Raw genomic sequence first — 19,352 nt, forward strand, 5'->3', positions numbered from 1 at the left:
GGTGCTGTCCTTAGCATAAGCAGCGTATGGTGTGGCACTATGAAACAGACTTGTCAGGCACTGGTATAATATAGCATAAAACTCCTCTAGCTGCTGTGTTGCATCAGACCTGTGGTTGCTCTGGGCTGGCCTCCCTCACATGGCCCATGATGATTCTCTGTAAGGCAGGTTTAAAACTCCCCTAAGGCAGCCTACTGTGTAGCTGGGAGAGGTTTCTTGACCCCTGTTGGTGATCAGCATATGGCCCACGGTGTCAGGATTGATGATGCTCTAGCTCAGGGATCTGAAGGATCTGACCTCCACTAACTGGAGCCTTTCATCACCCTGGGACTCTGTGTTCTTTCTTTACAGAGATTTCAGCTGATTTCAAGGAGCAGCCCTCTCCAGTTGGGAAGGAGACATCGGTGTCTCCAGCATGCGCCTCGCCGCCCAACAGCCACCATTCCTCTGAGCTTCCCCTGCACATGTCCCTTGGCCATACCAGCTGCATTAACCCTGTCCTAGCAGGCCGGCTGGAGGACTTCCTGGAGAGCAGCACTGGCCTCCCCCTTCTGCCAGCAGGCCACGATGGGCCTGAGCCCTTGTCCCTGATCGATGACCTCCACAGTGAGATGCTGAGCAGCTCAGCCATTCTGGACCACCCGCCTTCCCCCATGGACACCTCAGAATTGCACTTTGCCCATGAGCCAACTGGGGGACTAGTCCTGGACCTAGCTGAGGGTAACTTGGACAGCATGGACTGGCTGGAGCTTTCGGGGGGCCCTGTCATGAGCCTTGCTCCCCTAAGCACTGCAGTCCCTAGCCTCTTCTCCACAGACTTCCTTGATGGACATGATCTGCAGCTGCACTGGGATTCTTGCTTGTAGATCTCTGAATGGACACTGAAGGGAATGGGTGGGGAGGGCACAGGCATGGGGCGGGAAGAGGCCAATCAACCAAAAATGAGCCCCTTGCGTGTAAACTCTTCCCCCAGTCGTGACCTCCTGTAGTGAAACTTGTACTGTTGGCAAGGGCTGGCACAGCTGTTGGTGGGTTATTGTGCTCACTGGGGCTACAATCAGCAGGTCAGACCAGAGCAGTAACCATAGCTTTCAGGGGACAGGGGCTGCAGACGTTTGAAATGGGCGCGTTCCCTGCCTATACCCTGGCTCTAAAGCTGAAATATCACCACTGCAGGGTAGGGAGGCCTCCTCTGCTCCTTTGGCTCAACTGGGAACAGCTCACCTGGGAGCCAGGAGAGGGGTAGGGCAGGGGCCAACCTAAAAGCAATTGGGAAACAAAGGGGTTCCTGCTGTGCTGGGAGGGGTGAATGGTTAATCACAGGGACTCCTCGTGTTAGGCAGCAGCTCAGCTATTCCTCTCAGTGGCTGTTTAAGGAAGGGGGAGCACTGAGTTAGCCATGGCCCCGCTCTTCCTGCAGACCAGAGCTGTCACGCCGGTCTCAGTTATAGGAGAAGCTTCAGGCCAAAGGGACGCTCAAGCAATAAGCCACCTTCTACCAGGGGCAATACAAGGGACGGGTTCGGTTAGGATCTGCCGTCTGGCTGGAGGAGAGAGAGGTCCATGGGGGAATGACTAGGCAGCGCACCCCTCACTCTGGGGAGTTCTACAGCCACAGATGCTAGTGCCCAAAGAAATACCCTTTCTCAAGTAGATCAGGTTGTTGCTTGTTAGGGGCCCTGTACTAAGTCCTTCACACAACCCAGGATGAGAAACCAGAACAGGGAGAAGGGGATCATGACTGGAAACCCAGCCCTCCCATCCTGCTCTGGGCCAAGGCCGTGAGCAAAGTAGAGTAACTATTGCCCCAGGAGCGTGCAGGGCACTGCAATGCAAAACTCAGGCTGTGCTGAGAGCCAGTCAAAGGGGCGCATGAACTTCCTGCCACACAGGTGGAAGGAGACTACGTGGCCTCCATTTCCCAACTCTGAGGTGCTGTTACTCGTGGTAGAGCAGGTACCTGCCTAGGATCCTGGAGGGTCGGGCTTCAGCTTTGTGTGTGCGGCTTCTGGAAGCCGCTGATCCGGGATGGGGTGTTGGGTGGGAGGAGGGGGAGGTGGGCCCTCTGCAGCAGATATTAGAGTCATGGCTGCAGCTTAGGAAAGGCTAAGCCTGCTGCTGGGTTCATATTGCACAAAAGGAGACTGGCCCAACCTGCATTACGGTGCTTAAAAACCTGCTCTTTCGATTGGGGCCCCAGCCTCCCGCAGAGCTGGGGGTGGGCCAAGAATCCCGGCACACAGGCTGCATCAGGCCTGTTGCTCATTCTGCCCCTGGGGTTCCTACTCAGCCTGCAGCCCAAGCTCCCTGCTGTCAGGTCATTAGCACCAGCCTGCTCAAGCCCTGCTGCAGCTGTGGCTCACTAGGCACAGCTGGGCTGTCTGGGCCTAACAGCTGCCCAGGGCCAGAAGAGGCTGAGTGCTGGAAAATAGCCATTGGGTGGCTGGAGCCAGGGGTGAGGCAGCTATTGATGTCTCCTCCATGCGTGAGGTGGCCTTCTGTGCTGTGGGCTATTAGAGACAAGCAACTTAAGGTGACACTATTTTCAGGTGAGCGATTTGTCTCTTGGTGTCAGCTTTTCACCGCTCACCCATGCCATGAGCCCCTGCGGGGACAGGGAGACTTCCCTGCTGCCCAGGGGAAGGGTTGGAAAAACAGCTGATGCAGTGCTTCACAGAAATGAAGGGGAGAGGGCAAGCCTCATGCTCATGTTGCTCTGCAGCAGTGGCAGATGGTTCATTGCAGGGCAGGGCTCTGGCACAGGCCCCTCCGGGAGGCGGGAGAGGTGTGGAAGGCTATTCTCAGGCATCGCTAAAGCAGATGCGAAGGCAGGACGGTCTCTGCTGAGCCGTGCCATGTTCACCCTAGTCCCAGAGGAGTAAAAGGAAAAAAAAAATTTCACACCCAGGCTCCCTCCCATCCCCTTTTTGGCCTACCCCTGTAAGCTCCCTAGGCTGCAGCAGGGTGGGGATTTTAGCTTAGTTTATGTGACCTAGAAATGGCCGCCTCAACCCCAAGCGACTTTGGTAATTATGGCTGAGTTTGGAAGGGGCTGCTTTCAAGCCTTTATACGTCTTACTCGTCCTAGTCCCCTTCTAAGCTTGTTCTGTCTCTGGTCAGTGATGGTCATTCACCACCTTGTGTGAAAAGTGAACCAGCCATGCTGTTTGGAGCCTCCCCTCTTCTGCCCTAGACAGGTGCCGAGCCTGTGGGGAGCGGGGACGGTCTGCTGTGTATGGCTGTGGGCAGAAGGCAGCATGGCCAACTGGACTCTTATGGAGAAGCTGGTGGTGGTGCTGCTTTCAGAGGACCAGGGCTGGAGGTACTGGCTTTGAAACAAAATTTAGTAGGAAAAAGTGAATTCCCCTCACCCAACTTGTGTGATGGTAGGACAGACACAGGGTGGGGTAAGCAGTTCCCTTTGCCCCCAGTAGCTGAATATGTCAGTGTATCAACCAGTCTGGCGTCTGTCCCTGGCGTACCTGGGAAGAGACGTGCCTCAGGGTGGAGGAGGGGGTTTCATGCTGCTTTCTTGCCTCTTGGTTATCTGCCATTCATTAGTAGCTAAGGAAGAATCTCTGTCTATGTATATACCTCGCTAGCTGTTCTTGGAGGGAAAGTGGGGAGGTGCAGCCACCCTCCTACTCTATGTCAAGGCATAAGTGGCAGCTGGGCATGGTATACCTGAATCACCGGGAGGGGAGCATGTCTTGCATTGCTGGAGCCCCTTCTGCTTGTTCTGGGAGGAGAGTTGGTATTTTAATTCTGTGGTTTGGGGAGGAGATGGAATCAGGCCACGGCTTAGCTGTTCTAGTCTTAGTGCACGTGCCCTTCAAAGGAGATTGCTTCTTTTTACTATTCTGTGTTTAGCTGGTGTGCACACAAGTCAGTGAAGCTGTGCCCATCTCCCATGGTGCAAAGCTGTGCATTCTTCTCCTTCCCTACTCCAATGGGGTGCTGGAGAAGCCATGTGTCCTGCGCAATAGAGCAGCTGTGTAACGTTCCTGGTTTTTCCCTTCCTCCCCCTCCAGGCAGGAATGGACTGCTGAATCGGAGGCTGGAACTGGGCTTCTTTCTTATGGCCTGGACTGGCCCTAGCTCTATGCACTAATTGGGCTCTCTGTTTCGGATACAAAATAATCAGTTTTTGCATAGGGGGCTCACACCACCATGGCTGCTGCATCTGTTCTGCCCAGAACGCTACATATCACGTCCCTCTTTGGAGTCTGAGCAAGGTGTCTGGGTACCTGCAACCCCCCCCCCCCCCCCCCCGAATCACTTACTCAGTGCTCCTGGGGTTAAAGAAATTGTGTATGAGGCAGAACAAACCCATGTCCTATAATCCTTGGGACCTGGGCTGGAGGGGGTTCCAGCCTGACCTAAGCTGCTCCAGTATTGTGTGAAAACCAGGCTGTCAGTATGGCTTTGGAGGCTGCTTTTATATGTACCACTGTGATCCCTGGCCCCACTGGAGCAGAGGCTCGGCTTTTTTTTTTTGGGGGGGGGGGGGTACAAATAACCTAACTACAAGAGTTAATATCAAGCAGTAAACAAATGATCAAAGTGCAATGTAGGAAGGTGGCATCAAACCAGTTCCCCAGGTGGGGTGGGGGAGAGGGTGGGTAAACCAAGTCACTCCTCCCCACTCCCCAGAGGGCTATTGCTGCATAGGAAGAGGCCTAAGGCCCTCTGTAAAGTGAGGCTGCGAGGGTGCGGTAGCTGGTACTGAAGTACTAGAGCTGGGTTCCCATTGCTGGTGGTGCTTCTCAGTGGAGGGTCAGGTGGGGAGATGGCCTGTTAGAAGCCCTAGGTCCTTGCTGAGAAGCGGGATCATCTACTTCTCTGTACTCTTGGAGATTTTCCTGGGAGACCCTGTTGCGTCTCACAGGGAAAAACAAAAGCCTGATGTTCTGCCTCTATCTTGAATGTAACCCTGAATCTTTCTGCTGTAACCACTACTTGTTGATAATGTGTATTTGAGTTACATGCACTCGCCCTTCCACTATGCAGCACCAGCAAGGGGGGGGAATCAGTACCGTCTGAGGCAATAGGCTCCAGCATGAACACTCAACTGGAAAAGGACAAGAGTGAAGAATTAAGGGGTGAGAGAATGGATCCTTCCATTGAATTATTTTTTCAGTTATAAATACTTGGAAAAAAACATTTTATTAAAAAATAAAGAAAAACATGATCAAAAGGTCTGTCTTGTAGGCATTGGTACAGGACATCCCTGCCCTCGCAGGCTGAGAGCCCTTCACCTTTTGTCTTTGAAATGGAGGTATGGGAAGTGAGAAGAGGAGGAGGAATCCTAACTCTCCTAGTGCGTTATTTGCACCTACAGCAGCTTCCCCTTCCCAGCATGCTTTGTCTTGCTTTTAAATGCTGTAGCATTTTGTTGATGGTGAGTGGCACTATAGGGACATTTCCATACAGGGTGGGGGGACTAACCGCATGCCCATAAACAGTAAGTTTCTCTCTGTCCAAACAGCGAGGACAGATTTTAACCCACCTCCATTTCTCCACGACTGAACCAAGGGGAAGACATTTTACCAATGTAGAGGGGAGGGTGCTGCCCTCTTTGGATGGGAGTTGGAGATCCAGTTATTTAGTACGTGCCCTTATGGGGGCTCTGCTGTAGGACATGTATGCACCCTGCACTCTTGACCAGAGATTGTAAATAACGGTGAATGCCTGTGAAGTGCAGGGTCTTGTGCTCTCAGATGAAAGGATGTAGGGAGATATAGACCCCCTCACCCCTCCACTTCTTAATTGCCTGCAGCTTAAGCTGGAGCAACTGCATTGACAGCTGCTTCCTAGCCTATTAGTTTTGGTTTTTTTCCCCTTAGTTGTTGCACAATGTGGGGGGGAGGGGCACTCTGAAATTCTTGCCCCTTCAGCCTTTGTGGTCTATGACACTTACCCAGATTATGCTTAAGACTCCAAGGTTCTAGTGCTACCAGAACTGTTTTCCTTATAGTGATAGGACCTATAAGCTGTCTGTGGTGCCTCAGAAAATCTTATGTCCCATCCACGTGCAAAGTCTGCGGGGGGTTTAACGGCAGGAACACGTCCCTTAACATTAGCCTCAACCTCTCAGGCCATACCAGTGCCCTCCAGCCTCAGTTTCAGAGCTGAAGGCCTCTAAAGAAGAAAGCCACTTTCTTCTGCCAGAGACTCTGGCATGGCCTAACACCACCTACTCAGAGAAGGCTTCAACCAAGCAGCACCAAGAGGCATCTTGCTTGGTACTATTTGACACCTCTAGCATATGCATCTAAGACCAAGATGACCACCTCCAGCATATGCATCTAAGACCAAGATGACCACCTCCAGGGCACCGAAAGCCACAGAAACCACTCAGACAGCCCCCAGCCAACGCCTAGGCCATGTCGGCTTCCACATTCATTATGCCAGATGCAAGGCTGCATCTCAGATGGTCAGGCCTTGCGAAGGATTATGTATGCCCCAAACAAATCACTGTGCCTCCCTGAGTACTAGCCTCTCTTAGGTGGAAAGATCCTCTGAAGGTTGGTGTGGAAATACCACTCTCAAAAAATCTTCACACTGCATGCCTCTTTTGGGTGGAGTGCCACAGCACAGGGAAAATGGTCCTCACCCAAGAGAGTTCACTCCAAATGAACATCCTGGAACTAAGGGAAGGCCACTACCCCTGTCAGCACTTACTTTGTGACAGAAAGGGCCCCTCTGTCAGACACTGGACAGCAGTGCAGCTATGTATTATGTAAACTGATGAGAAGGAGCAAGATCTTGGTCCTCGTGTGCAGAATAGCTGTGGTACTAGTACATCTCTCCTCACACAGATACTTCAGTGGTTTACCAGCAGTTGCAAACTCCCTGCTTTCTCATCCTCAAGACTTGCTTCTGATCACCGTCACCTCAGCCAGAAGAATGAGAGAACGCAGGGCTCATGGCAGAACCACCATCCACTACGTGCTAGCGTGAAAAGGTCAGGCTGCGCCCCCATCCTTGATTCCTCCCTAAAGACTAGTTGGAATTTCACACCAACCAAGATAGGCTAAAATACCAGTAAATGGCTAAGCCCCTCCCTTGAGGGAGGAAGCTAGTCTCCAACCATTAGATGTAAGTAGGGTTCTTGCCATCTACCCTGCCAGCATTAAGACTCTTTGTATCCTTGGCGAAAAGGATGAGGGGTCAGCTGATTTCCCCTAAGCCTGTCCAAGAGGGTTTGATTGTATCTTGATCTGCTGTGAAATATCCCCCTCAGCAAGTGAAGGCTCAGTCCACTGCTATCACCCTCTTTAAGGACATCATCTCAGAAACCTGCAGGGCTGTGACCTGCTCCTTGGTTCACACATTTGTCAAACATTACACCATGAGACCTGCATTCATAGCTGACATGACCTTGGGTGACAGTCCTCCAACCTGTCTTCAATTCACTACTCACCTCCGTGTTGACCTACTGCTTAGGAATCTCCTACACTGGAGCATCCCTCAGGTCATAGAGAGGCTACCTAGCTGTACAGTAATGCGAGTTCTTCAAGATGTTTTATGCATCAGGGTGTTCTGCCTCCTGCTCTTCCCCTCAGGTGCAGAGTCTGTCAGGTTTCATAGTTGAGAAGGAACTGGAGCAGCAGTGGGTCTATGCCCTCACCTGGAGCTCCAGGTGTGGCACTGCAACACTGTTGTTTACAGTCTCTGGTCAAGAGTATATGGTGCGTGCACATCCTACAGTGGAGCATCCCCAGGGAGCAAGTGTCCTGCAAATGGATCCATTCCTGTTAGAGTAGCACTTGAATAGAAACAGGCTGGCATGCCTTGTGCTCACCTGTACCTGCTCCAATTTGCCTCCAACCTTCTCGAGGTTTCCATCGGTTGAGTTTAGGACACAGGAGTGCACAATTCCTAAAGAGCTGTCAAGCAAGGCTCTCCTGTTTTCTTTGGTTCCCTGCTGGAAGTATAAAGGGCACCTTACCTCTTAACTGTGTTCAGCCCTGAACTCTGTTTTGAGACAGCCTCTCTTCCCCACTCCCCTATGCTGAGGCTCGTGGTTGCCGTGCCAAGAACCTTTATTTTTTTTTAAACTGCATGACAGATGAAAAAGTGCAGAACGGCTTTTCCTGCTGTGTTTTTTCACACTGATAAGTCCCAGGGGATGTGATTTTCATTTGTACAGTTGAAACGCTGTTGTTGACAAATGTCACCATTAGAAGTGTCCTGAATATTCCATCCCACCCTGCTCTCACTAGTTCTGGTGCAGTGTGCTGCTGGTTCTGATACCTGCTTTAGTCAGCAAGCCAGGCTTGACCTAGTCTTTCCTGGCCCTATTGTTGCGCTGTAGAATGGCGCTAATGCCGTAGCCACAGCTGAATATTCTGTTCTGCAATACAGAGGGGCACCCTTCCCTGCAGGGGTGGGGATGCAATTCTGTGTGCCTATAAATCCCACTGCACAGTGCAGCCTGTTCCCATTTGCTAAATTCCAAACCAAGCCGTAAAGGATTAAGACCCATTTCAGTTGGAAACAGGGACAAAAGAGATGAGGTGATTTCAGGGTCACTTAGTGAGATAAAGACGAATTCTCTGGTCCTGTAAAGGATTCCTCTTTCCCTCCAGGAGCTCAGAGAACAGGCATCCATCTTAAACCCCACAGAGACCTGTAACAGCAAACCAAAGGAAGGCTCACCCGCCACCCCCATCCCTGCTGGAGAAAACCACCAAAGCTCTCCCACGATGCACTTTATTTACAACCCCAAAGACTAAAGGAAAGTAAGAATCTAGTGTTATTTCATGAGTAGTTTGTGCTCACAAACAAGTGCTTTCACCCTACAGCAGTAGTGTTGGTCCACTCCTAGCTTATAGTCCTCAGCCTCTTCCCACAGGGCAGGGGCTGAGTTAGTCTCCCTGAGCCAGCTCAGGCCTGAACCCACTTCCTGAGCTAAGATGATGCCAAAATATACAGATATGTCTAGAGATCATTTACATCTTTTTGGTTAATTTAAAACAACACAGCTAGAGGCTAAACGACAGCATGATACTCCCTCTGGCTAGGGGAGAACTGGGGCTTGCCTCCACACTTTTGAGAAAAAGCCCCATCCCCTAAGGCAGTTCTAGTTGGTAACTGGCTGCTCCCTTAGGCACATCTTGTCAGCACCCTCATCCGTCCCTTACACTGCTAGAGCAACAAGACAAAACATCTTTCACGGAGGGAGGCTCCCAAAGCACAAGAGACAGGGAAGTTCAGGTGGTTCTGTGCATTCCTCAGCCTCCCCCCTCAATGGACTCTGGAGTTACTAAACAGGCAGGGGGAAGCTGCCTCTTCACCTGCTGCCCTCACATTCTGGGCTCCAGCGGCACTTGGAAACATTGGACAGACACACAGATCTGCTCACTACCCCTAGGATAGTAGGCAGATTAAGAACCCTCTCCCAGAGGAGCAGTGGAGTGGGCCAAAAGGGAAGCTAGAGATCTGGCCGGTGGAGTTCCCCCCACCCGAGCAGGGCTTACAGCTGGGGGCAAGGGAACACATGGGACTGAGAGCTGGGCAGCTGGTGCAGGGTATGCTGCACAGGCTGGGGGAAGGATTTCTGCCTGCAAGACCACACACAGTCCTCCAGCCACCCAGTGCCTGGGGTGCAGTGCCCGGCTGAGCTGCTGTCGCTTCAGCTGGGCTGAGAGCAGCCACGGGTGGGGGAGGGAGGAGAGTGTGTGTTGAGTGTGGCAGTCTAGAAGGTCCGCAGTGGGCGGGGTCAGCCATCTATGTCCCAGCTGAAGAGATGGTGCTTCACCAGCATGTCCTGCACGCCTTCCTTCAGTGGCTTCTTCTCCTTCTCCTGCAGGACAGGAAAGGGCCAAGAGTCACTAAGCAGCCATATGCAGGTGCCATTGGACTTTACCACTGCAGGTGGGGGAGACGGGAAGTGACTTCTGTAGGCAGCTGCTGCCCCCCCCCCCCCCCCCCACACACACACACACTTGCTCTCTCTCCTACCAGGCCAAGCGTCTCAACCCTGCAGTCTGGTTGGGGTATGGAGGGAACAGGTAAGAACACCTGGAGAACACCTGCCCCTGGCCCTTCGCTGCTGGTGCAGCTGCATGAGTCAGAACCTTGTTCTCCAGGGGTCCAGTGCTCACTCTCCTAGCCAAGGGAGGAGGAAGCAAGCAGAAAAGCCACACCCTTGGGGTATGAATAAGAACTGGTGTGGGAAGAGCCTGCAGTGTGCTGCACCCCCACTAACCCCAGCAGAAGGGCAGAAGTTGATCCTCTCTTCAATTCGGTGATTCTCAGGAGATCGGTAACCCACCACACTGCAGTTGAGGGGCCTCGCCCTGGCTCTGCCAGACTCAGACCCAGGCGGAGGCTGCTCCACCGGGAAGGGACTGTTCCTTGGCTCACAGGGCAGGGAGACGACCAGGCATCAAGTTCAATGCCAATTTGCATCAAGGCCTCTTGAATAAAGTGCTGTCTGCAGCATGGGGGCTGTTCAACGTGCCAGGAAATGGGGAGAGCAGGCTACTCCTGGGGCAAGGGGGGGTCCAGGCCCACTCACCTCTCTCTTAATAGGAAGTTCCCAGTCCTGAGAGAGACTGAATGCAAATCTGGAGAGGACCCTGCAATACAACAAGGCAATGGTTATGCCCTTACAAACCATCCCTGCCATGTGACTGTAGCAGACTTGCAGCTTTTATTAGAAAAAAAGACACTCATTTCTAGCCCTCAGGCTGTGGAAAAAAGCTTGAAAACACGACCTACTTGCAACTGATGCAGAGATGTCTGCCTGAAACAACAGTTCAGAGAGGTGTGAACTGCCCCATGCATCTCAATGGGAAGTTAACAACAACATCCACTGCTCTGGGGCCCTGCCCCCACCACCCAGCAGAGGACTACATGTGACAGGAGGAGGAGGGTGTAGCAGGCCCAGACCAACTCAATATACACTGCGGACTTCTACGAGTACTTCCCCCCAACTCTCTGGGACAGGAAGTGAGGACCCCCGCTTACCATTGCCACACACACACACACACACACACACACACACACACCTTGAGAGAAACAGAGGAGCTGAGCTCACCCCAGTGTCAAACAGAAGCATGGGAGCTGATCCTCAAACCCTTCGGCAGTCAGCTGTTTGCCCAGCGAGGGGCGTATGGAGAGCACTGAGCCTTCTCCCCCACCCCCCAGTCCTGATGGAGAAACTGAGCGCCAGTGAGCTGGCCAAGGCCTGGCAGCGCTGGGATTAGAGTTTTGCAGGTGCTCACTCATTCCTCGACAGCTCCTCAGGGCCCCCTCCCTGAGCTTGCTTTGCCCCCTTCCCGCCCAGTCCGTACCAAACCCAGGGGGCCAGTAAAGGTGTTCATGGCAAATCCTTTGTTACAGGGCAACAGAGAACTCCCTCCATTCGATCCTGGGCTTCAGCTCCCCACAGTGCATTCCACCCCTGCCCCAGCAGGCTCAGCCTCACCCAGTGGTGACTCTCCTCGTTCACACATGGCCTCTCGGCACTTGACCAGCTGAGCCCCAGTCAGGGCTGGAAAGTTCTCTCCATACATGTCCCATCGGTCGAGCAGTTTTGTTGCACGGTTGGAGTTTACAATGGAACCTGCTCTCACATCCTGACGGTGAGCAGGGTGGGGTGCAGGGGGGTGGTATCAGGAGCAAAGAAGCAGCTACATGCAGACAACTGCTGCCTCTACAAGGGAATTCACTCCCCCTGCTTCAAGAACTTCCCAAGGAGAATGTGGGACCCTGAGCTGCAGCCATGGTAACACCACAGCTACTCCAGGCCGGCTGCCAGCTCCCAGGATGGGAACCTGTCGTACTCCAGCCTGGGTAAAGGGGGATGGAAATAAAAGGCCAGGGAAAGGGCAAAAGCCATTTCCGGCAGGAGGATGGGAGGTGGCAGCAGTGGCAGAGGCAGTGATGGAAGGTGTGCCGCTGACACAGGCTTGGCCTGGAGCTGGTCTCGGAGCCAGCAGCAGAGCTCCCAGGAACTGGTTCATTTCCCCTCCTCCCGGGCAGTGTAGGGGGGAACAGGAGTGCTGCGGGTGGGGAAGCCCAAGCCCACCTGCTGCTCTCCCTGCAGGGCAGGTGTGGATGGGGAAAGAGAGAAGCTATTCAGTTTGCTTCAGCTCTGCCACTAGACTGAAGCCAAGTTCCCCCACCATCTCGCCATCGCCGCGTGGCACTTACCGCAAGCAGCTCCCGGAAGCATGTCTCCCCACCCCCCTCCAGCTCTGAGGCGCGGCCAGGCAGCTCTGCACGCTGCCCCATCTGCAGGCGCCATCCCTGCAGCTCTCATTGGCCGGGAACTGTGGCCAATGGGAGCTGCGGGGCAGCGCCTGCAGACGGGGCAGCGCGCAGAGCTGCCTGGCCACGCCTCCATGTACTATGTAGGAGCCAGTGGGGGGGGGGGGGGGGGGTCATGCCAACTTCTTCCTGGGAGCTGCGTGGAATGGGACAAGCCCCCGACCCTGCTCCCCGGCGGGAGCTGAGGGCTGGACTAAATGGTCTGATGGGCCAGATATGGCCGGCGGGCCATAGTTTGCCCACCCCTGTGCTAGACTCTGGGGAGCGTGGGTCCCTGGAGCAGAGAGGGGCTTTGGGGGTTGCTCCATTACAGCAGGCTCAGTGCAAAGCAGCTAGAGGCCTGAGAGCAGCAGCCCTGTGTGTAGATGCTGCTCCCCGCACATACCCTCACCAGGCCCTGCCCTTGATCAGATAGTGAGAGCGAGTCCCATTCACGCCAAACACAGTGAAAACAGCAGCTGCGGCTCTGGGGCCTTTGGGAGGAAATCCCCACGAGTGGGGTGCAGCTCTGCTGGCAGAGCTGTGTGAGGAGGTGGGTGTGACACAAATGGTTATTGTGGCAGGTTACACAAACGGCAGCCCACCAGTCCGCTGCAGCACGACAACCAGCCGAATGCTCAATAGCGAGGGGTCTGCAAAGGCCAAGAGCGCGCTGCAGCACGTGGCTGAGCACAGGGGGGCCGTACTCACCTGAGCTCACACTTGATCTGCACCCAGCCAGGACTGCGCAGGAAGGACCAGGGATGGAACCATTTCTCCACTGTCTGCAGGCTCGAGCACAGCACCTCCAGCCACAGGTGCAGGACCTGCTCACTGCACGAAGGGAGGGGGAAAAGTCACTAGGAGCCGGGGCTGTTATCAGAGGGCTGGGTGGCCTCTCCCTCTGGGGGACACTGATTCCCATCCAGCCCCTGACCACAACCCATCAGTCTCTTCCTCTACAGCAACAGGGAGGACACCAGGGAATTGCTCCCTCAGGGGAGAGTCTGGGTCGAGTGTACCTGAAAATAAGGCACTGGCTTCTGGTGGTGGCCACTAGGGATGTAAAAGGTTAAACGGTTAACCTGTAAGCATCAGGGTTACTGTTAACCAGAACTTAACCATTAACCCCCGCGGATGGCCCCGGCCGCGCTGTACCGGTGGGACACGGCCCCAGGCCGTGCTGGGTGGGCTGGAGCAGCCCTGGCAACACCGGGCCCCCAGTCCCTGCCACCCCGCTGCCGGAGCGGCATCAGTTAACAGTTAACCGATTAAACAATATAATTTTAATCGTTTAACTGGTTAACCTTTTTAACCAATATTTATATCCCTAGTGGCCACCTAAGAGAGGACAGAGCTTGGTGACTCAAGCTGTGTGGGGGGAGGAGACTAAAATAACTACTGCTTCCCAGCTTGACCCAGCTGGCTCCAAGCACCCCACAACCCCCTGGCTGCCTCCCCAGATCCCTCTGCCCACCCCAACCTGGCCCCAGCCCCTCACCTCACCGTCCCGCCTCCTACTCACTCCCATCTCCCAGCCCGCCCCAAGCTCATCATCGAAGCAACGCTCAAGGAAACGGGCTGAATGACTCACTTGAGTCCAACGCAGATGAGGGAGCGAAGCTTCACGTCCATCTGAGCATGTGCAGTGTCATGCGTCATGTTCACAGACTGCACTGCCTGCCGGGCGGGAGGAGGCGGTTACTACGTTCCACGGGGGGCTCCCACATGGAGAGTCGCTACAGCTACACAGCCTAGTGCACCCTTTCCCTGCAGTTCCCCTTTGCTCAGCGCCATCACAAAGCTCTCTTTACCACTCCCTGTAGGAGTCACCAGGACCACAGCTCATGTAGCCTTCCCTACAGCGCCATCTGCTGGGAGTAGCTCTGGGCTCTTGCTGGGAGAGGCTGAGAGCAGCTGAAGGGGCTGCACAGACCAGGGGAAGGTACAGAGGTGGGTCTGGCAGGTTTTGCCTGGAGACTCCAGGAATTCAAGATTAGGTCATATGATGAAATCTCCAAGAATACATCCAACCAAAACTGGTAACCCTAATCTAGCCCCTGTGCAGGCAGGGCAAGGTACTCACCCGGTAAAGCAGCTCCTCTGGAGTCAGAACTTTTCCATCTTCATCCAGCCTATAAAACCAAAGCAGAGAGCCAGTTTACCCCACAGAGCCATCTGCCGATTCAGGCAAGACACTGTCCGGCAGGAGCGCACCCCGAGATGGGAGCCACGCTACTCGGAGCAACACACAGCTCAGCTACTGCCACCAGGAGACTGGGGCTGGGGACCCTGATGATGGCTACTGCTACGGGCTGAGATACAGCCACAGCCACACCACACAGGAAGTGGGGGTTTTTAGAGACAAGAACCACCTGTCAGTCCCATGTGCAGTCCAGGTCAGCATGGCTCCACTAGCCGTCCCAGGCAGGGCAGTGCAGGGCCCTGCCCATTCGGAAGAGGGAACATGTCATGGCCCAGAAGGAAAGAACGACCTTTTCAGGCGGGAGAGAGGAGTGCAGCTTTGACAAGGAGGACTTGGGGCAGGAGGACGCGAGACTGTCAGTATGACTAGAGCAGCCTCACCTGTAAGTCTTACAGAGCACGAGGCGGGAGTACACGGAGTCGAAGTCTCGTTCCACCTCCCGTCCAGCGGCCTGAGGGGAAGTGGATGTAGTCAGAGCTACAGGCCGTTGATAGCACCCCCGCCCTCACATACAGAACCTCCAGCAGCAGCACCCCACCCGCAGCAGAGGCGGGACAGACCCCAAGGTGCCCAGCAGGGAAGGAAGCCGAGAGAAGGCTGTGTTCCTGTAGTCCTGCTGGACCATAGCCCCGTTATCCCTACATCCCCTCCCCGTTGTTCCCCTGTCCCCAAGTGCCATTCTCACCTCTTCGATAAACAGCCAGGGGTGGCAGGGCCCCCCCAGCAGGGACGGCTTCTTTAACCCATGCTCAAATATAGACTTCAGTGCTGGACAGAGCGTGCCTCGGACCAAGTCTGTCACCCCCTCTGTGACCGAGTCGTCGCCAGCAATGGAGTACTGAGGAATGAAAGGAGTTAGCTCTTAGCCTCTTAGAGAGGGAGACAGGCCCCCAGAGCAGAGAGCTGTGGGGTGGGGACACAGAGCCATACCTCTTCTCCAGACAGGCCTTCCCACCCAGACTCCTCTATCTCCTTTCATCACCCACTCTAGACGCTCCCCTACCCCACTCAGAGCCAACAGCCCCAGGGACTGGAAGCTGGTGCCTGAGCGCAGAACTTGCTTTGCTGGGTTGTACCAATGTCCGGACTAGCAGGTCTGTGGGGAGCGAGGCTGGTTTCATCAAGACTTAGCTCTTGGCAGGCCCCCCTCCGCATGCTCTCACTGACTACAGCTGAGAGCTCTCTCATTCACAGAGCCAATTCCTTCCCCGGCCACACTCGGCGCCCAATGCAGCCCATACACCTCTCTCCGGGCAGGGACTTTAAACTGTGGGAAGCCAGGCATCCGCAGGGCCCCTGAAAGGATACTCTTGAGGTTAACACCCAAGACTCTGGGTCAGAAGATGTGGGACTTATTTCTGGCTCTGCACAGACTGCCTGTGTGACCTTTGGCAAATCAATTCATCATTCTGTGCCTCAGATTCCTATCTGTAATGGGGAAGGATAAGAGACTTCCCTATCTCACACGGCCATCAGAGAGAGAGAGTGTGAGTGTGTCAGTCATTCATTCACAGCTGTGAAACACAGATTCTGGGGTGGGAGGGGTTACAGAAAGATTCATATTTTGCAACATTTGCAGGATGTCACCTCTTGGGCTCTCCTTGAGCCAGACTGTGGTTGTAGGGACCGTAGTAACTGCACAAGACTCCCTCCCATCCCACCCTGTGGATCTCCATCTCCGACCATCCTGTGAGTAAACATTCGGCAAATGCCCAAGGAAACTGCCACCATCTGACCACACTATTACGCTACGTCCTGCCAGCGGGGCAGAGGAAAAGTGGCATATAAACACGGATAGCCAGAAGGAGTGATGGCAGCAGGGAAGACACGCATGGGTTTTGGTAAGAAGGACAGTGGGGTTTGCAAGGTGACCTAGAAAATACAGGAATTTTTACCTCTTTGCTCCGTTCATCCAAGACCTCCACAAATTTTGCAGGAAACCAACCTACAAAGAAGAGACAAAGGGTGAGCCTGAGACATCGGGAAACCCTCACATGGATATGAATGAAAACCCAGACTGGCTGCAGGTCCTGGGGGAGGGAGGAGAAAAGAGGTGGGTTCCTGTGTGCCCTGGAGGGGCCTGTGGGCCCAGCCTGGAGAAGAAAACAAGCAGCACTGGAGCCTTTCAGTGTGTATCAGGAAATCCAAACAGCTGCAAGCCTGATGTCATCGAAGGGCATTCTCCCTACAAGCACCACAGACAGCATCAGCTCCCATGCTTCAGAGCAGCCCCCTACCCATCCTCACCCTGACTGTGAAAGTACACCTCAGTTGCTGGGAATAATGAGCTTGCCTAGCAAGGAGCTGCGCCCCCACCCCACCTCCACACCCCTCTCTCCTGCGATGTGCATTCCCAGGCAGCTCCCCAATGGTGCTCAGCAGAGCCTTTGGCTATAAGGGCAGGAACTCAAATGAAAAGCAAACCCACACGGCTCCCTGAGACAGGGAGGGCAGAGATGCCAGAGCCATCGCTAAGAGCAGCAGCATCTGTGGAACATTAGCAATTACACTCTCCCCTCCTCTGTCTCTGGAGCCCCTCCCCCCACCTTTCCCTTAGCCCCCCCCTCACCCACCAGCCTTGTCTGTTCTCACCTCTCAGTCCATTCAGCTCCCCCACCCAACAGTGCTCGTCCTTTTGGGATATGATCTGAAAGAACGAAGAGGAGAGATGGCAATCTGAGAGAGAGACAAACCCTGACTCACAGGGGCCATAGAACGGGAGCAAGGAGGCAAAATGGGGCTGGCACCAGTGCAGCATCAGGCTTTCCCTCTCCACACATCCCACCCAGGACAGCTGGGAGATGGGATGCATTGCCATGGAAACAGTGTCACCTCAGAGAGTGAGAGTGTGTGCATGTGGGGTAAGGAATCACTTTCTTCTCAACCATCAGAGGTCGATGGGGGGGACTGACTGACTGAAATTCAAGTCACCAACCAACTTTCATTACAGGTGGGTGCTGCCCAGACATCAGAGACAGAAGTAATAACACCCGTAGCCGTGTTCTTTGTGGGGACTGAACCTGGGACCTTGAATCTAAAAGCATAAGCCTCTCCCATCTGAGCTACAGGACCAAGTCCACTAGCTCAGCGGCTGTAGCAGTCTCTTTATGTGTTCAGCCACTAGATGGGGCTAAAGGGCCGCTCTGGGTTAGCATGGGTTACCCAGGCACCCTGGGCAAGTGGCAGGAGTTCCTGAGGGTGGGAGAAGAGGAGTTAAATGATGATCAGCCATTGTGCCAACACCCTCCTCCCTTTTTCTTCCCAAGTGGTGGTTCTGTTGGCCCCACAATACATGGGGGTGAAAGGCTGGTTCTACTCACCATGTGGGCGCAGGACAATGCTGCCAACACAACACACCCCACATCGGACAGCTATTCAGAGCAGCAGCTTCTTGCGCTTTGATGGGCAGCGGGTTTCCCTTTCCTCCCTCCCTCGCCCACCCTGGGGTGTAAGGAGGTGGTGCCAAGGTTTCCATGCTATTGGGTGCCCTTAGATGATGGCTGGGCTGGCCCAGTGACCTGGTGGCACAGAGCACTGAGCTAACTCTGATTGGAGTTCAAATCTTATCTGCCTTTCGCTCTGGAGGAGTGGGGGCTTTCTGACAGACAGGGTGACTCACTAACCAGTTCCAGCAGGAGGCAGCAAGCGTTCCCAATGGAATTCTGTGTCCTGCCTGGATCAGCCAGAACCCCCAGCCACAGACTGCATAACCAGCAACCCAGCACAGGGCTCTGGGAGGGACACCCCAGCCTGACTCCTCAGGGAGAAGGCTCTAAGGAGGATGAAACACTTGCCCCACATGGTGGCTCAAGGTGGGTGCCTGTAACATGCCCTCTCTGAAAGGGGGCAGAGAGGGTGCATCACGCCGCGGGATTTTGCCTCCCCCCCCCGAGCCCTCGTACTGTGATGATGTCGTTCTTGCGGAAGCCCAGTTCGTCATCGTCATGGCGCTCGAAGTCCAGCAGTGCCTTGGCTCGGCGCCGGCGGTTCTGGGAACATGCCACGTAGTTTTCGTGGTCCCGCTGGTGGCTCTCCATGGTGTAATCTGGAGTCAGGTCCTGAGTTTGTGCGGAAGAGAAGCACAGAGGAGCAGTAAGGTGGTGACTAGATGTGCTAGGATGCTCCCCCATGTTCAGTACCATTCTCTGCTCCCTCCCCCGGTGGACAGATTAGCTCTGCTAGCTCCAGGATCAAGCATGGCTCCCTTCCCTCCACCTGGGACAGGCAACGTGCGACACAGAGATCCTGCCCATGGGGGATCTCCCTGAAATCCGGCAGCTCCTCCAGGGGTAGGGGGACCCAGCCTTGGCCATGCAGCACGAGGGACTCAGGTTTAGCCTTGTGCAGTGCGCCCCCACTCACAATGCTGCAGTTCTTTGGATCCACGCACTGGAAGTGCCGTGCCACCTGCAGGATCGCCTCACGAAGGTCGGCCACCAGCTCAGTCTGCTTGATGTTCTTGGCCTTCAGTGCCTCCAAATCATCCTCACCTGGGAACGTGGAACACACGGGGATGAAGACAAAGGAAACCACCAATCCCATGCTGGGAAAAAAGGTGGCTGTCCCCTCCCTCAGCCTGAGCAGAGACAATTACAACAGCTCCCTCTGGTCAAGACTGTAACCGTTGCTCTGGCCCCACCTGAGCATCTGGGCCCCGCTCATGGCTAACAGGAAAGGGGGCAATATGAGGGGACAGAGAGAAACAAAATACTGCATCCTGTCACCCTAAGGCCCAAGGACCTCTACGCCAAGCATACAGGAGACCAGGACTGGGGCTGGATTCAGCCTCCTTTTCCCCATGCCAATAAAGGGGAGGCCAGTAGGAGCCGGGAGAAAACAAACAGCTCTCAGCTGACACGGATGCTTGTAAGCTGTCTGACCC

At 54.5% G+C, this 19,352-nt stretch overlaps 2 protein-coding genes across 5 annotated transcripts in view; one reads left to right on the forward strand and one right to left on the reverse strand.

Moving 5' to 3' along the window:
• Positions 1 to 4,491, forward strand: part of MRTFA (myocardin related transcription factor A) — a 158,605-nt gene extending 154,114 nt beyond the window's left edge. For all 3 annotated transcript variants that reach the window (XM_054031078.1, XM_054031087.1, XM_054031092.1), the window contains one exon: positions 352 to 4,491. In XM_054031078.1, the coding sequence (XP_053887053.1) occupies positions 352 to 866 (515 nt within the window). In that variant the 3' untranslated portion in view covers positions 867 to 4,491. The remainder of the gene's footprint in view (positions 1 to 351) is intronic.
• A 656-nt stretch (positions 4,492 to 5,147) lies between these two features.
• The window catches only part of SGSM3 (small G protein signaling modulator 3), a 47,430-nt gene continuing 33,225 nt past the window's right edge, over positions 5,148 to 19,352 (reverse strand). For both annotated transcript variants that reach the window (XM_054031113.1, XM_054031102.1), the window contains exons 12-22: positions 18,833 to 18,960; positions 18,373 to 18,528; positions 17,063 to 17,117; positions 16,366 to 16,415; positions 15,156 to 15,308; positions 14,851 to 14,921; positions 14,351 to 14,399; positions 13,859 to 13,944; positions 12,976 to 13,098; positions 10,529 to 10,589; positions 5,148 to 9,811 (exon numbers count right to left, since the gene is read on the reverse strand). In XM_054031113.1, the coding sequence (XP_053887088.1) occupies positions 9,728 to 9,811; positions 10,529 to 10,589; positions 12,976 to 13,098; positions 13,859 to 13,944; positions 14,351 to 14,399; positions 14,851 to 14,921; positions 15,156 to 15,308; positions 16,366 to 16,415; positions 17,063 to 17,117; positions 18,373 to 18,528; positions 18,833 to 18,960 (1,016 nt within the window). In that variant the 3' untranslated portion in view covers positions 5,148 to 9,727. The remainder of the gene's footprint in view (positions 9,812 to 10,528; positions 10,590 to 12,975; positions 13,099 to 13,858; positions 13,945 to 14,350; positions 14,400 to 14,850; positions 14,922 to 15,155; positions 15,309 to 16,365; positions 16,416 to 17,062; positions 17,118 to 18,372; positions 18,529 to 18,832; positions 18,961 to 19,352) is intronic.

This window comes from Malaclemys terrapin, chromosome 1, assembly GCF_027887155.1.
Source record: "Malaclemys terrapin pileata isolate rMalTer1 chromosome 1, rMalTer1.hap1, whole genome shotgun sequence".
NCBI lineage: Eukaryota > Metazoa > Chordata > Testudines > Emydidae > Malaclemys > Malaclemys terrapin.